We start from the raw sequence: 16505 nt of genomic DNA on the forward strand, positions 1-16505 counted from the left end.
CCACAACTTTACTTTATTTTGCAGCCATGTTAGCGCCCTCTACATTAGTGTTCTCAAAGGGTTGTGAATTTGTAGTTCAGTACAGTTTGTTAAAATAATTTGTTGTAATATTGGTGCAAAATCTGTGAGGGCAGGCACAGGAAATACATTCTGTGGTGTGTCTACAGACACACCCCCGAGACAGTTTAGAAAAACAAAATCATATATAGATACTGGTATAGCTGCAGTGTCATTATAGTTTATATTTTCTCACACGAGCAGCTCAACATTAAATTTTCTTTGGGCTGTCTCTCCTGAAAGGTCAAAACAATATAACAGTGTTGAACTAGTACATTTGGTTGCATCCTGTGTAACTAAACATGCATAAAGAATTCAATGTGGTATTTGTTTAACCTTAATTTTTTGAGACAATCACACTCTCACATCATAAATATGGAACTGGGTGCAGGTGATGACTAGCTTAGCATAAAGACCGGAGGCGATGTAAAACAGCTCTGTCAGAAGTTTCAGAAACACACGTCCCTGCATTAGTTAGTAATTCATTAAATTTCTGATTATGTACAGTTTTAAAACAAAAAGAAGTCACAACAGGCTCATTGGTTTTTCTTTTAAGCTCCAGACTGAGCTAGCCTAGCTGTTTCCCCCTGTTTTCACTCTTTATGCTAAGCTAAGCTAACCAGCTGCAGCTTGTAGCTTCATATTAAAGGGATAGTGCACCCAGAAATGAAAATTCAGCCATTATCTACTCACCCATATGCCGAGGGAGGCTCAGGTGAAGTTTTAGAGTCCTCACAACACTTGCAGAGATCCAAGGGGAGAGGAGGTAGCAACACAACTCCACCTAATGGAGGCTGACGGCGCCCCAGATTCAAACGTCCAAAAACACATCATTGAAACCACAAAATATCTCCATACTGCTCGTCCATAGTGATCCAAGTGTCCTGAAGCCCCGACATAAAAAGTTGTTTGGAAAAACCTCATTTGAACTCTGTTTTTAGACTCACTGTAGCCTGTAGCTCTTCAGGCTTCAGGACACTTGGATCACTACAGACGAGCAGTATGGAGATATTTTGTGGTTTCAATGATGTGTTTTTGGACGTTTGAATCTGGGGCGCCGTCAGTCTCCATTAGGTGGAGTTGTGTTGCTACCTCCTCTCCCCTTGGATCTCTGCAAGTGATGTGAGGACTCTAAAACTTCACCTGAGCCTCCCTCAGCATATGGGTGAGTAGATAATGGCTGAATTTTCATTTATGGGTGCACTATTCCTTTAAGGGGCCGTGTTTTTCTCCCAGCTCAAAACACTGGGTGCTCCTCAGGAAACACCCAGCTGGGAGAGCGTGAGAGCTCTCTGGAGGCGCAGCATTTTTTCACCTAATCCATTTTGGTTGCGTGTGGTTGCTATGATACGGGACAGAAACATAAATGTAGGTGCAAGGCAGCGTACCTGCTCTAGATGACAGGAACGTTGAAGCATGTCGGGAGAGAGAACAAACCAGCTGGCTTATGTGAGTTCATGAGAGGAGACAAATTTAAATATTTATACAGTATATTAACATATTTCTCTTCCAGTGTTGTTCAGATCTTGTACATATAAGATTAGATGGTTGGTCTTTGTGGTGTATTTGTCCTGCCTCTCCTCCACTGTGATTGGACAGCTGGGTAAAAAGTGACAGTGACAGGTGCATTGTTGACCCACAGTTGAACACTTCTAATTCCTGGTGAACGCTTAGCGCCTCGTCCTGCTGCTGGCTTTTGGTCAGTATACTCTAGCCTGGAAAACGCTTCGTTGGACACCACCCCCAAGTGTAGAGACATGTGGGTGGTGTTGAGTTTGTCATCTAAGTCTGCAAGAAGTGTTGAACTATTCCTTTAACATGCAAACATAACAGTTTTCACAGAGGAAGTTAATTGTGCATTAGAAGGAGAAATTCAAATCACAGACATTAAAACGCTGCGTCCTCTTGAAAAATGAAAGAACTCTCCCCTCTTATCTCTCTAATAATTTTCACACAGTCCCTAAACTTCCTGTAAAACTGGTGTTTCAACTTTCGTCCAGAACAATTGGACTCTTCTCTGTGTTGTGTGAGTCTGTGTGCGCGCTCAGGCTGAAAAACAGGATGTGATGTAACATCCTGCAGGCGGCCATTATTAGTGTCGGAGAAGGTGGAGGTCAGATCAGAGTCAGAGTCAGCAGACGATCTGAGTAAGATGTCGTCCCACAATCAGAGGGAAACAACACAGAGGCCTCGTTTGGGGAAATCACAGATGTCGTTAATTACTAGCTCTGAGGGAAAATTATTCAGATCGTTATCTGCAGTGACAGGACTAATAACAAACTGTGAAAAGAATCCACCACACGTAGAAGTCCTGTGTCCAAAACCTTAGAGAACATTTAGAGAAAATGGAAATGCTTAGGTCCAGTACTGTAGATGTATTTTGTTCCATCCCACCACTGTTACTGACACCAACATGGCTGTGTCACATTTTGTGGAACACCTCGATGGAGCGCAGCCATTATTGCTGTTATTACTTACACCTTTGGAAATGCAAAATGTCTGCGGTGAGAAGTGTCTGTGGGAGGCTGTCAGATTCATGCTAATGTCTCTCTGACACAAAGTACGAATCAGATCCAGCTGCTAATGTTATTAAAATGCAAGGATACCTCTTCATTTGATATACAAAACTTGTCATGTAACTCCTTCAGTCTGGGGCGCTCTGTATGTGTGTGTGTGTGTGTGTGTGTGTGTGTGTGTGTGTGTGTTTCCAATCCTAATAAGCACAAGTGGCTGTCATGTTAATATGCAGGGTTTACACACATTTTCATGGACAGTATTTTAAAACTTTTCCATGACATCAAAGGACCATTCACGATGTGAAACAGAAACGGAGCTTTATAATTGTTGGTTAATATGTTCGATCTACCCTCGAACTACCACGCTTTACTTTCACCGCAAAAAATGCCCAAAAAAATATCTTTAAAAAAAAGGAAAGCCCAATCAGTGTTTTTTCAGCATTGGCAGTATAAAAACAAAATCAGGGAGTGCAGCAAAATGCTGCCTACCTACTTTTGTTTATACAGAATGTGCCTTTTTCGGGGCAATGGGGGGCGTGAGCAAGTAACAAATGTCTTGTTTCGTACTCACGCCAAAGTGTTTTAGTGCACCATCATGGGAGAGTGTGTAAAGCTGCCAATATTTGAACATAAGAAGCTGCAATAAGAGTATCTGGGGTACTTTTATAGTACTTTTCTATGAAAAATGACTCAAACCGATTAGTCGACTACTAAAATAGTCACGATTATTTAAATAGTTGATTAGTCACCGATTAGTTGACTAATCGTTGCAGCCCTAGTAGTAGGCTGCGTTGTAGGGTGCACTCTGTTGATGCTGTTAGCAGCATTAAGGTTCATTCTCACTGCCGCGATGCGGAAATGCGGGACGGATTTGCGGAATATTTGCGCAGCACTTTTCCACGTTTAACCATACACACAGGCGCGGTACGGACGCGGAGCGGAATTTCACGTTGTTGTGTTCCAATTCCGTGCAGTGTGAACGGGTGTGGGTGAACATGCACATGCAGAGTAGTAGCAGCAGCAGCAGCAGTGAGCCAGCAACCTAAAGTTTAACAAGCGTCAACATCAACTTTCTTTAGCACTTACCACTCTCACCGCAGCCACCAAGCTGGACAATGGACTGCCAGACGTTGTCCTTTAATTTATTGTTCATAAAATCATCCCGTCTTTTATCAAAGGACGGGGTGCTGTGAAACGAGGTTTATCAACCTTACCATACTGTCCTGCCTGACCGGATTTTGGACTCTCCCGGGTCTGCGCAACTATAAACAAACAATTTCATTGGCCCAGCTGTGTAGTTCCACCGGCGAATTCTGCGGGGGTTCAAAGTCTGGGCGGAAACTTTTTGTCACTGCACGAAAGTTCCGCCCCGGTGTGCAAACTTCCATAAGAACCCATGAAATCAACATTTAATCCGCGCGGATATTCACCCTCAGTGAGAATGGACTTTTAGCACGGCTAGTGGTGCTAGCATAGCTAACAATGCTAGAGTGGGTTTTGTGATGACACCACTTACTCACCGTGGCAACACGTTTCCACTCTAATTTAGTCACATATCGACGTTTGGTCGTTAACTTTCCACGTCCACATATGGCGTCCAAGGTACCCTGGGTGTGTTGGTTGTTGACGTTCTGGGACGCCGTGTCAACTTCAGCCTGTTACATGCATTGTCTGTTTTCAAAATACACTTCTGTTTTCACAGGAAATGTACAGTTTGCATACAGTCTCTTTCAAAATAAAAGCAGTACGTCGGTACAACACAGTGAATTAATTTTTTTCCTTCAACAACAGCACGTGGTTACGTTTAGAAAAAAAGAACAGGGTTTGGCTTTACAACCTTACGGGAGGCGAACACTGGCTCTCAGGTGAAAGTCGGTGGTTGTTGGACTTCCACTGCATTAACTTATGTTGTTGTCCCACCGTATTTCCTCCTGACGCTGCCGGGTGCAACAACAGCGACCAGCCAGGTATCATGCTAACGTGAAATGACAGCTTTTTTGTCAGTCTGACTCCGGAAGTCACTGACCGAGTGGCGATTTTCGACAACTTCAGAGTGAGACCGGGTTGACCATGGCTACCTGGGGTGCAACTGGAGGGTGCCTACCACTGGGACTTCATTGCTAGCAGTAACGGCCACTAATTAACACTCATCCAACCCAGGTGGTGCAGAGTGGACACGGCTAACATTAGCTAACCAGTGGAGACCGGAGGGTGGGCAGTCAAGGGTGATACAGGAGTGGATTTTCACTCCTGTCCCGCCTCAGCCCCGTGTTGTCTTTTTAAATAACAAACAAAATCGAGCCTATTCTTGTTAGAACAACATATTAAACACATAAAAAGTTTTGGTTGAACACTGCAGTTTAGCATGGTGCTGAAATAAGTCTTTATTAATGTGACGATGATCTGTTCCCTCAGCTGCACGCTGTCATCACAGCTCTGTGTGTGTTTTTCAGCCACATGCCTCTGAGTCCGGCTGCTGACACCAAACATGATCGCCCGCGGCAACAGGCGGTTACTAACGGCAACCCGACAGGCTCTGCTGTTGCCAGGGACGAGGACGCGGATGACACGCCCCCTGGAAACAGCATTGTCGTCCGCATCGGCATCCCGGACCTGCAGCAGACGGTAACACACACATATATACAGTTATATATGCAGTATATATATAAGCATATATATATATACAGTATATATATAACCTCGAGTGGAGGTTATATAAAGGAAATGAATGAATCAGCACGACAAACCTGTGTGTCTGTCTGTCTGTGTCTGTCTGTCTCTTTCTCTGTCTGTCTGTTCCTCTGTCTCTGGCTCTCTCAGAAGTGTTTGCGGTTGGACCCAGAGTTACCAGTTTGGACCAGTAAGCAGAGGGTTCTGGTGACGTTGACTCAGTCTCTGTCGGATGTTTTGAACTATGGTCTCTTCCAGCCGGCGTTCAACGGCCGAGCCGGAAAGTTTCTGGACGAGGAGCGGCTGCTGAAGGAGTATCCTCTCCCTCCCATCACGCCCATCCCATACCTGGAGGTACGGTAGAGTTTATATGTTGGCATCATTTTAAAGGTGTTTTTTGTTCCTGTCAACTAATCCCACGAAAAGATCAAAACCAGTACATGAGTGTCTCAGTGTTGTCTGACTTCCTGTCTGCGTCTCTTTGCTCCGAGCCCATTGGTTCCTACTGAGGACGTAAATCTCTAAGAACACAAATATACAGGTTCATCAGTAACAGCTCCTCATGGTAGTTTGACTTTGACTTTGTTGGGGACTATTTTCAGCGGTGGATTCATTCGCATTTGGTGCTCCAGTGAGTTTTTGTGGCAGCAGGATGTTCCTGACATCACCATCATCAAACCCATCAGACTTCATCAAACCTTTTAAAACCTGGAGCGACATCACTTTCTTTGTGCTGTTTTCAGACGCCTTTCACAAGTCTTTAAACCTCTGAGCCCTGAGCTCACTGGTGTGATGTCTTTCAGAAACATGGGGGGGGGAATGTAGTGAGCAACTTGGTAAGAAATGTCCCACAAATTGCAAGAAAATAATAGATTTTGAAAATTATTTTTTAAAAAAACAGGGAACAAGAAAAAAAGCCAGGGAGAACTATATTTATGATTATTTTTAAAGTTTAAAATTATTTTGCAGAATTATTAGAATTTTTAAGCACCTTTTCAGATCATTTCCTTAATTGTTTGTTTTTAACTGTTTTTGAAGGTTTTAGTTCTTTTTACTAATTTGTTGCTAATATTTTGGGTCATGCCTCCTTTGTGCTCATTGCCTTCTTCCTGTGTTTTTAAAATAAATCAAGCCAATTCGATTCTCAGGTTTCAAAGGGTTAAATAAACAGTCCTGTTAGTGTGTATAGAGGCAGTATGATGTCACATCTAACTGGTGAATTAAGGGTTAATTTACACCAAACCAGAGCTGGTGGTTGTTGGAACAGTGGAAAGATGAACCAAGATGGTTTCTGTGAGTTTTATTTTCTATCTGTTGACTTCGAATGAAAATCATTTTGTGATTTACAATCATAAAACGTCTGTTTATTTAAATGGAGTCTGGTGGGTTTGGTGACGGTGATTTCAGGGCTGTTTCTGGTTAAACAAAAAGGATCTTACTCTTTAACACAAAGCTCTATCTCTGTAGGGATCCTTTCATAATGTTGTCAGACACTTAGAATAACAGTCTGAGCCTGTCAGTGACAAAAACAAACACTGTGAGTGGACGGACACGGACAGTGTGAACAGAGTGGAAACATTACAGCCTGTCTCACTTACACATGAAGACATGGGATAACAGGGTCCAGGTTATAAAATACCAAACATATCCTTTAAATGTATTAAATTTGAAATGTGTTGACATTATGAAATAAGTAACCATAGGAATGACCACAGACAAGATAGATGATATAATCATGAAACTGAAATAATCTGATTCGTTTTTAAAGCTCAGCTCATTATTTTGATATGCTATTTCAACCTGCTTCTTTACACAATCATAAATTTTTATTTCAAATTGCCCTTTTTTAAAGGTTTGTGTCATTTCATGGCGCCATTTTTCCTCCTATGACCATCTTCAACATCTCTATGTGTGATTGCCCGACCATAGCAACAGCAGAACGCCTACATACCTGCCTGAGTGTCAGACAAAGACAGTGATGAACAGTGATGTCATGAAATAAAAACTGTTGAAATTAAATGTAGTTAACTTCATTTGGAAAATAATCAGGATGCAAAAATTTTTCATGACAATTAGCTGAGTTTAAACTGTGTTAATTCAAAGGTGTATGTTTATTAGGGGTGAGGGAAAAAATCAAGACAGCACAGTACTGCAATATATTTGCCTGGCAATATCGTATCATTACATGGATGCAAAGTATGTTTTTTCATTATAGAAATTAATATAACATACAAATTAAACTTTTGGTAGCCTACTAGAATAATAAAATAAAATGTTTTCACAGCCCACGAGATACAATCTGCTGCAACAGACTGAAAATTTTATTTTAAAACAGATGCTGACATTGTTTTACTTTTGGGACGTAACTTGCAGTTGAAAAACGCAACAAATCACAATATATGTAATTATAATACTCATATTGCTGCACGTTTTAAATCGCAGTAATAACCCGATATAACTCGATATGTTGGTTTTTGTGTTTTCGTGGGATTTAATGTGACAAATACTGTGTGTGACGACTCTACATGTTTGTGTCAGCATCTGTTGTGTGTGAGCACAAACTAACAGTGACCTTTCACCTCTTATTCTACAGTTTCGTTATAAGAGGAGAGTTTACACGCAGAGCTACGTGGACGATAAGCAGCTGGCCAAGCTGCACACCAAGGTACACACACACACACACACACACACATACTTAGACACACACATGCATATATGCATAAAATGAGTCTGATGAATCACTTAAAGTGCAGCTGTAGACACAAATGTTGTGTTTTAAGTAGGTCTGGACAAAACAGCTCCTTAATAATCACGTACATCTGAACCCACGATACGTAACGCTAACAATCTGTCGCAGCTCTGTAAACTTCTCTGCCTTCATCAAACTGTGTCTGTGGGAGAATGTGTTTCCTTCTTCAGATAAATGCCTGATTTAGATTTTGTTTTCCAGGCCAACCTAAAGCGCTTTATGGAACATGTTCACCAGAAGAATGTGGAGAAGGTTTCCAAATGGTTGGAGAAGGGCCTGGACCCCAACTTCCATGACTCAGACACCGGGGGTGAGTCCTAACACACACACACACACGCACACACAGTGCCTCCTAAACATTCACACAACACTCAGCTGTTATTATACTGTTTGAAGGTTCTGTATGTGACATTCAGAGTGTTAATACAGACTCACAGACTGAACATAAAGATGGACGACACGTCTCAGCTTCCTCCCACTGAACAAAAGTGAAGCCAAAATATCCTGGCTGCTGCCGTCTCGGGCTGCTGACATCATTTGGAGCCAGAGTCTGTGCAGTAGCGATCTCCAGCAGGTGTCAAGTTCCTGCGCAAACGCCTGTCTGACCAATCACGAGCAGCGCCATTGATCATAGATACACTGACTGACACACACAGCTGCCCCTTTTTATAGCTTAAATTAACTAATTAAAATCAAACTTATCAGAAAAACAAGCACTTGAACAAAGATCAGAATGAGAACTACCTAAAATGGCAGAAACCATATTTGGGAAAATTTTATGTGAGGTGTACTTTCAGTTTTTAATCGGTTAACATGGAGGGGGAGGGCGGCCCAGATGTTTTGGCTTCACTTTTGGGGAGCTGTCATGTCATCCATCTTTATTATACAGAACAATCTCACGCTCAGTGTGTGTGTTGTACTCTGAGCTTCTCTGTTGTTTGTTGTGGTGAGCCAGCATGGCTGCGAGTCTCCGTGTGTGTGTGTGTGTGTGTGTGTGTGTGTGTGTGTCCCACTGACTGGCTCATCGCCGCTGCTTTGCACTGCGCTGACACAGCCATCACTGCTGATAACACCCTCCTGACCCACGGCGTTGTGTAGCGCTCACCCTCTGGTCCCCCCCCCCACATGCTAACACCATTAGCTCTGTCAGCACTGTTACTGTTGTTAGAGCTGTTAGCTGTTAGCTGCTAGCCGCCAGCTCAGTCACCTCCATGTTGAGAACCATGTGCAGACAACCTGAATCATACATGTGCTCTGAATGTCGAATACAACTCTTTTAATTAAAACTACAAACTTAAAGTAATCTATCATTTTATATGAATATATATATATATATATATATATATATATATATATAATGTTATGTCATGTAAAAAGTAATTATAACTGTAAATAAATATAGTGGAGTAAAAAGTAAAGTAGTGGAGTACAATATTTCCCTCTGAGATGACGTAGAAGTATTTTAAAGTGGCAGACAATGAAAATACTTGAGTACTGTCCACAGTACACATACAGTACTTACGTTCCAGTGATGTGCTGTTATTATCGGACAGTATTAACTTGTTTCATTTTGGTTGTTTGCGTCTCAGAGTGTCCTCTGACTCTGGCGGTCCAGCTGGAGGAGAGCTGTGACCTGATTAAAGTCCTCCGCAGTGGAGGAGCTCACCTGGACTTCAGGACCAGAGACGGTATCACCGCTCTGCACCGGGCCGTCCTCTGCAGGAACAGCGCTTCTCTCACTGTAAGAAAACAACACTCTCTGCTGCTCTAATTAAACAAGCTTTTACTGAGGCTTCTCACTGTGTTTGACCTGATGTTACTGTCGGAGCTGGAAAATGACTCATGTACATTCACTCATGTTCTGTCCTCACATACAGCTCGGAAGTTTACTTAATTTTATGCGACTTTATACTTATTAATTTTTTACTCTTAACTCCACTACACTTCTCTGACAGCTTTAGTTACTTTACAGATTCAGATGGTTAATACACAGTATAATAAACTGATAACTGATTACCTATTATCACAGATTAAACTAACCAGCAGTATATAAAGTAATTAAAATTAATCTGTCAGCATGTATGAACCATATGATTGCAAATTTTGGAACTTCCGGGACAATCTGTATGTCACAGAGACCCAGTGAATTAAGCTTTAAGGCCTTCACACAGCGGGGGCGTGATGGATAAACGACTCACAAAACTATTCATGCTGGCAGTGACAGAAATTTGTGACAGATGCAACAGGTCGTTTGTAGCTGTGACTTTGTGACGTGAGTCCGTTCCACACAAAGTGACTGGTTGGTGCCTTTATGTGAGGCGCAAAAGCTCGAAAATCAACTTTATTACCAAAAAAGTTATGTTGCTTCTTTGTCGCGTAATATTCTGCGTGAAAAAACAACAGTTTGTAAAAATATATTGATGTGCAAATTAACTGCACACATTTTTTTTTAAAATTAAAGGCCTTCATTCTGGTTTTGTCTCAGTGCAGTTTATTGAGTTTAGACATATTTAACTTAAATACTTCTTCAAGACTGAGGGTTTAATATTTTGGTAAATTCAACTTTAATATTAATAGTTTTACTTAACAAATGTAATCAAAGTTCTTTAGTCTTATTTTTTTGTCGTATCGTATTTATTGATAAATGCGTATCGTATTTATTGATAAATATGATACAATAGGATAAGATAAAATAAGATAAGATTAGTTAAGATGTGTTACAATTGGATACGAGATGAGACGATATGATACGAGACAAAAAGATACAATACAATGAGATACAAGACGATATGATATGATACGATAAAATAAGATGTGATACGATATAATATAGGATAAAATACAATACGATACAGTACAATATGATACAATATAAGATACAACGCGATACGATAAGATGCGACAATACAATACAATATGATTTGATCAGATGCAATACGATAAAATATATAATAAAGTATGATACAATATGATCCGATAAGATGCAACATGATACGGTACAATACGATACGATATAAGATATGATACGATGCGATACAAGATGATAAAATAAGATAGGATAGGATAAAATGCAAAACGATACAGTACATTATGATAAAATATAAGATACAGTGTGATACCAGATGGTACGATAAGATGCGATGAGCGACGATACAATACAATACGACACGATACAATATGATATGATATAAGAGGAGACGAGACAAAAATATCAGATGAGTTATGATACGATAAGGTGCGATACGATACGATACAATACAGTAAGATAAGATCAGATGCAATACGACATAAAATATAATAAAGTACAATACAATATGATACGATAAGATAAAATGCAACAGGATACGTTACGGTACAATACGATACGATATAAGATATGTTACGATGTGATACAAGATGATAAGATAAGATAGGGTAGGATAAAATGCAATACGATATGGTACATTGTGATTCAATTTAAGATACAGTGTGACACGATAAGATGCAATGAGCGACGATACGATACAATATCATATATGAGAGGAGAGGGGACGAGACGAAAATATAAGATGCCTTATGATACGATACAATATGGTAAGATAAGATGCGAGACAATACGATAGATGAGATACTATATGATACTGCGTGAGATGATATGAGACAATAAGATACAACTGGATATGATACCAAGTGAGACGAGATGATATGATAGATATGATAAGATGCGAGACGATGCGAGACACTCATATTGTCACTCGTTGCATCTTCGAATCATCTCGTATCACATTGTATCATATTGTACTGAATCGTATTGCATTTTATCTTATTGTATCATATCATATGGTCCTGTATCGCATCGTATCGTATTGTACCGTATCGTATCATATTGTATCGTACGTTAATACATCTTATATCGTATTGCGATGTGATGTGATATGTTTTTATTGATCTCCAGACAATATTCGATTGTGGTGGCAGCACAAGGGTAGAAACAAGTTCAGATAAATAGAGAAAGGTAAAAATAAAAAAGATAAAGAAAATATTTTAAGGATATGAAACAAGAATAGAGACGACAAAAGACTCGAATTAAATCGCAAGCCGTACACAAACAGTACTCAAGACCAGAGTTTACTTGAACTAACACTGCAGTGCTGTCTAAGGCAAAGTGAGTTATATGATACCAACTATAACAGTGAACCCCAGAATACTGTAGTGTAATATCATGTGGGATATAAAGGTAAATGCAATATGAGATGAAATCTGTAGATGTGGTGCCACATAATGTAGCATACATCACAGTGCACACTATAAGACATAATATAGTATTAGCTATGTGTACAATGTGATATATAAGGAATAATAATACTACATGTATATGATGTGCAGTGTTACAGTTAAATACAATTAATCTACATAATGTCTCGTCCTGTCCTGGTCCTCAGACTCTGCTGGACCTTGGGGCGTCTCCGGACTACAAAGACAGCAGAGGTCTAACTCCTCTCTATCACTCTGCCATGGTGGGCGGCGCCCCCTACTGCTGCGAGCTGCTGCTGCAGGACCACGCCACCATCGGTACGGAGGCTCACAGGGGTCAATCTGTTGTTAGTGATACAACGTCACCGTGTGATTATTTTTATTTGTTCATTTTGTTGGTGTCATCTGTGGAGAAAAAAAACAACACTTCAGTGGTGAAAGAATTCTTGTTGTCATGGTTGCAGGGATGACTGATGAGAATGGGTGGCAGGAAATTCACCAGGTGACACACGCACACACACGCACACACACACACACACACACACACATACATACATGCGCAAGCATCCACAATTAATTGAATTACTTGCCCTATACAATTATGATTTTTCTGTGTGTGTGTGTGTGTGTGTGTGTGTGTGTGTGTGTGTGTGTGTGTATGTGTGTGGGCGCATGTCTGTGTGAGTTCAGGCATGTCGCTATGGTAACGTGCAGCACTTGGAGCACCTGCTGTTCTACGGAGCTGACATGAGTTCCCAGAATGCATCGGGAAACACCGCACTGCACCTCTGTGCTCTATACAACCAGGTAACACACCAAAAAACACATCATAAGAATAATATTTTTAAGTCCTCTTACTGTTACTCTGTGTGTGATGTTTTTTTTTAACTTAATGAAATAATTGCTGCTGGTTTTGCAGGACAGCTGCGCCAGAGTGCTGCTGTTCAGAGGGGCAAATAAAGACATCAAAAACTACAACAACCAGACTGCCTTTCAGGTAAAATAAAAACACACAATTCTTATCTTGGATTATTATTTTGTGTGAGTAATTATACTCTGGATACACAGGATAATAATTTAAAGGGTGAGTTTGGTATTTTTTAACCTGAATCCTATTTTCCTGTTTTTGTGTCTAAGTGATGGGAAGAGCAGTTTTTTAAACTGGCCCAGTATTCAGAGAGAGCACTGCAGACAGCAGCGGAAAAACAAGCTGTAATGATTCACTCACTTGGGGCAACTGTGCACCGTCAGTGTCCGTCCACTAACAGTGTTTGTTTCTGTCACTGACAGGCTCAGATTGTTATTCTAAGTGTGTGACAACATCATGAAGGATCCCTACAGAGATAGAGCTTTGTGTTAGAGAGTAAGATCCTTTTTGTTTAACCAGAAACAGTCCTGAAATCACCGTCACCAAACCCACCAGACTCAATTTAAATAAATAGTCATTTTATGATTGTAAGACACACTTCATTAAAAGTTGACGGAAGCAAAATTAAACTCACAGAAACCATCTTGGTTCATCTTTCCACTGTTCCAACTAAACCCTTAACTCACCAGTTAGATGTGACAACATGCTGCCTCTATACAGGCTAAAATTACTGTGTTTTTAAATGGAGTCTGGTGGGTTTGACGATAGCGATTTTGGGGCTGTTTCACGTCGCCCTGTGTCAGTTGCATTTGAACACACTACACGGACTACATCTGACAGCCAAGTAGCACGTACGTTCTGCGCCTGCGTGAGAGAGAGTGGTACATCCTGTCAGCCGAGGGGTTTCCTATCTGTGCAGCCGAGCACCGCAGCACCTCCACGGACTATTACATCCAGACGATCCCGGTGTTTCCTCCGCAGGTTCCACTTCACTCAGCTGCCCGATAAACCCGCTGCTTCTTCCCACTTTAACCTGAATAACAAACCAGGGCTCGGTGCTCCGGTTGGATCCAAACGGAGAGCCGGGGCTAGCTGGGAGGCACACTGATGGTGTGAACAAACCTTGAGTCATTACATTGCCGCCTGTGTGGCTGCTGCCGGTTAGAAAAGGTTAGAAATACCAAAGTTACGTTTTAAAACACATTTGGATCTCTGAACATTTCCCTGTAAAACTGTTGTCAGGAGACCTCCACTTGAAAACAAGTGCAGGTTTCACCCTTTGTTTTATCACTGATTTGATATTTGCTAAATTTCCCCGGAGGCTTGAAATGTGCAACATTATCCTGAGTGTGTAAATCCAGCAGGACCGAGCGGGCGGATCTAGAAAAAGAAACACAGATGAACACGTTCAGTCTTTTCATGGGTTTTGTTGATAATTAGAATATAGAATAAAAGCCTGATGCTTTTTAATGGTGGTATATATAAAGCCCAATGTCTGATCCATTTGTTGTTGTTATGATAATGCACGGACTCTCCTTGTGTGTGTGTGTGTGTGTGTGTGTGTGTGTGTAGGTGGCAATAATTGCTGGGAACTTTGAACTTGCAGAAATCATTAAGATCCACAAAACCTCTGACGTTGGTGAGTTGGCTGAGACTGTAAACACATTTAAATTCTGTGTATATGTGTGTGTGCAAATGCACACGTCACAGTAGCAGTAGAAGTTAACTGTGTGTGTGTGTGTCTGTGTTTGCGTGTGTGTGTTAATGTGCCCAAGTAGTTCCCTTCAGAGAAACTCCATCCTACACAAAGCGCCGCAGAGCCGGCGTGAGCAGGACGGCGGCTGGAAATGGTCTGGCTTCACCGCGCTCCCTTATTCGCTCAGCTAGTGACAACGCTCTAGAAAGCCCCGCCTCCTCTCCTGGCCCCTCCCTCCAAAGCCTGGAAACGCACCACGACACGCACACACATTCGCTACGACGACACACACGCCGCCTCAGGTACACACATACGGACACTTATGGACACTATACTCAGACACAGGATCAGTATGTTTGATGTTTGCACACTGTTGTCGTCAAACATGTCATCCAGCTGTTACAACTATTAGTCCATGTCAGCACTGGGGTGTAGGTGACATCAGTGCTGATGTAGCTGGCTTTAGTACTGGTGTTCTTAGCATCAGTAATTCTGCATTTAGCATCAGTACTGGTCTAGGTATCATTTGTAATGGTATTGTTAACATTAGGGTTGGTGTAGTTGGCATCAGTACTGGTGTGTAAAGCCTTAGTACTGGTGAAGTTTCCTGAGTAATGGTGTGGTCTGTATCAATACTGGTGTATATAGCATTAGCACTTGTTTATTTTACATTAGTGCCACTTTCTTTGGTAACAGCATTGCATTGTTATTGGTAGTTAGCATCAGTACCGGTTTGGTTAGCATCAGTATTGGTGTAGTTAGTGGTAGTATTGGTGTAGTTAGCATCAGTACTGGTGTAGTTAACTTTAGTATTGGTGTAGTTAGCATTTCTGTCTGTGTAGTTAGCATTAGCATCGGTGTAGTTAGCATTAGTATTGGTGTAGCTAGCATTAGCCTCAGTGTAGGTAGCATTAGCATTGGTGTAGCTAGCATTAGCATTGGTGTAGTTAGCATTTGTGTCGGTGTAGTTAGCATTAGCATCGGTGTAGTTAGCATTACTATTGGTGTAGCTAGCATTAGCCTTGATGTAGCTAGCATTAGCATTGGTGTAGATAGCATTAGCACTGGTGTAGTTAGCATTAGTACTGGTGTAGTTAGCATTAGTATTGGTGTAGCTAGGATTAGCATTGGAGTAGTTAGCATTAGTACTGGTGTAGTTAGCATTAGTATTGGTGTAGCTAGGATTAGCATTGGAGTAGTTAGCATTAGCACTGGTGTAGTTAGCAGCGGTATTGGTGTAGTTAGAAACTTACTAGTGTTGTAGTTAGCATTAGTACTGGTGTATTTTGCATTAGCACTGCTTTAGTAGGCAACAGTAATGGTATAGTTAGCACCAGTACTTTGTTTGACATTAGTAGTGGTGGAGTTTACAACAGCACCAGATGCAGCCATATTCCTTGTTCCCAACTGCACACTCAGTATCAGTGTAGTTCTGTTTTGGTTTTGAGTAACAGAGTATTAATCCTTACTTGACTTTGTTGCATAAATGTGACTGCCATGTTTTAAAGCAATTTCAAATATTATTATAACTAATAATAGTTGGCAACAGATCTGCTGTAGATGACACAGTTGATAACAGTGCTGTTTAAACCTTGGTTTTAGTAGTCTTAGTCATAACAGTGTATTTGTTAACAGTATTATTGTAGCTAGTTAAGAACCAGTCGTTAGACACAGCCCTGGTGAGTTTAATTACACTGTCGTTGGTTGACTTGTCTG

The 16505-nt window shown here is 41.1% G+C and overlaps 1 protein-coding gene across 2 annotated transcripts in view; it reads left to right on the forward strand.

Annotated features, from left to right (window-relative positions):
• Window positions 1-16505, forward strand: part of shank3b (SH3 and multiple ankyrin repeat domains 3b) — an 80302-nt gene that overhangs the window by 40444 nt on the left and 23353 nt on the right. The window contains exons 3-13 of one of the 2 annotated variants that reach the window (XM_049566941.1): window positions 5027-5198; window positions 5394-5597; window positions 7837-7908; window positions 8194-8302; window positions 9582-9733; window positions 12414-12543; window positions 12690-12727; window positions 12916-13032; window positions 13145-13222; window positions 14666-14732; window positions 14869-15091. In XM_049566941.1, coding sequence (XP_049422898.1) covers window positions 5031-5198; window positions 5394-5597; window positions 7837-7908; window positions 8194-8302; window positions 9582-9733; window positions 12414-12543; window positions 12690-12727; window positions 12916-13032; window positions 13145-13222; window positions 14666-14732; window positions 14869-15091 — 1358 coding nt within the window. In that variant the 5' untranslated portion in view covers window positions 5027-5030. The remainder of the gene's footprint in view (window positions 1-5026; window positions 5199-5393; window positions 5598-7836; window positions 7909-8193; window positions 8303-9581; window positions 9734-12413; window positions 12544-12689; window positions 12728-12915; window positions 13033-13144; window positions 13223-14665; window positions 14733-14868; window positions 15092-16505) is intronic. The other variant, XM_049566940.1, reaches the window with a different exon arrangement.

This window comes from Epinephelus fuscoguttatus, linkage group LG22, assembly GCF_011397635.1.
Source record: "Epinephelus fuscoguttatus linkage group LG22, E.fuscoguttatus.final_Chr_v1".
Classification (NCBI taxonomy): Eukaryota; Metazoa; Chordata; class Actinopteri; order Perciformes; family Serranidae; genus Epinephelus; species Epinephelus fuscoguttatus.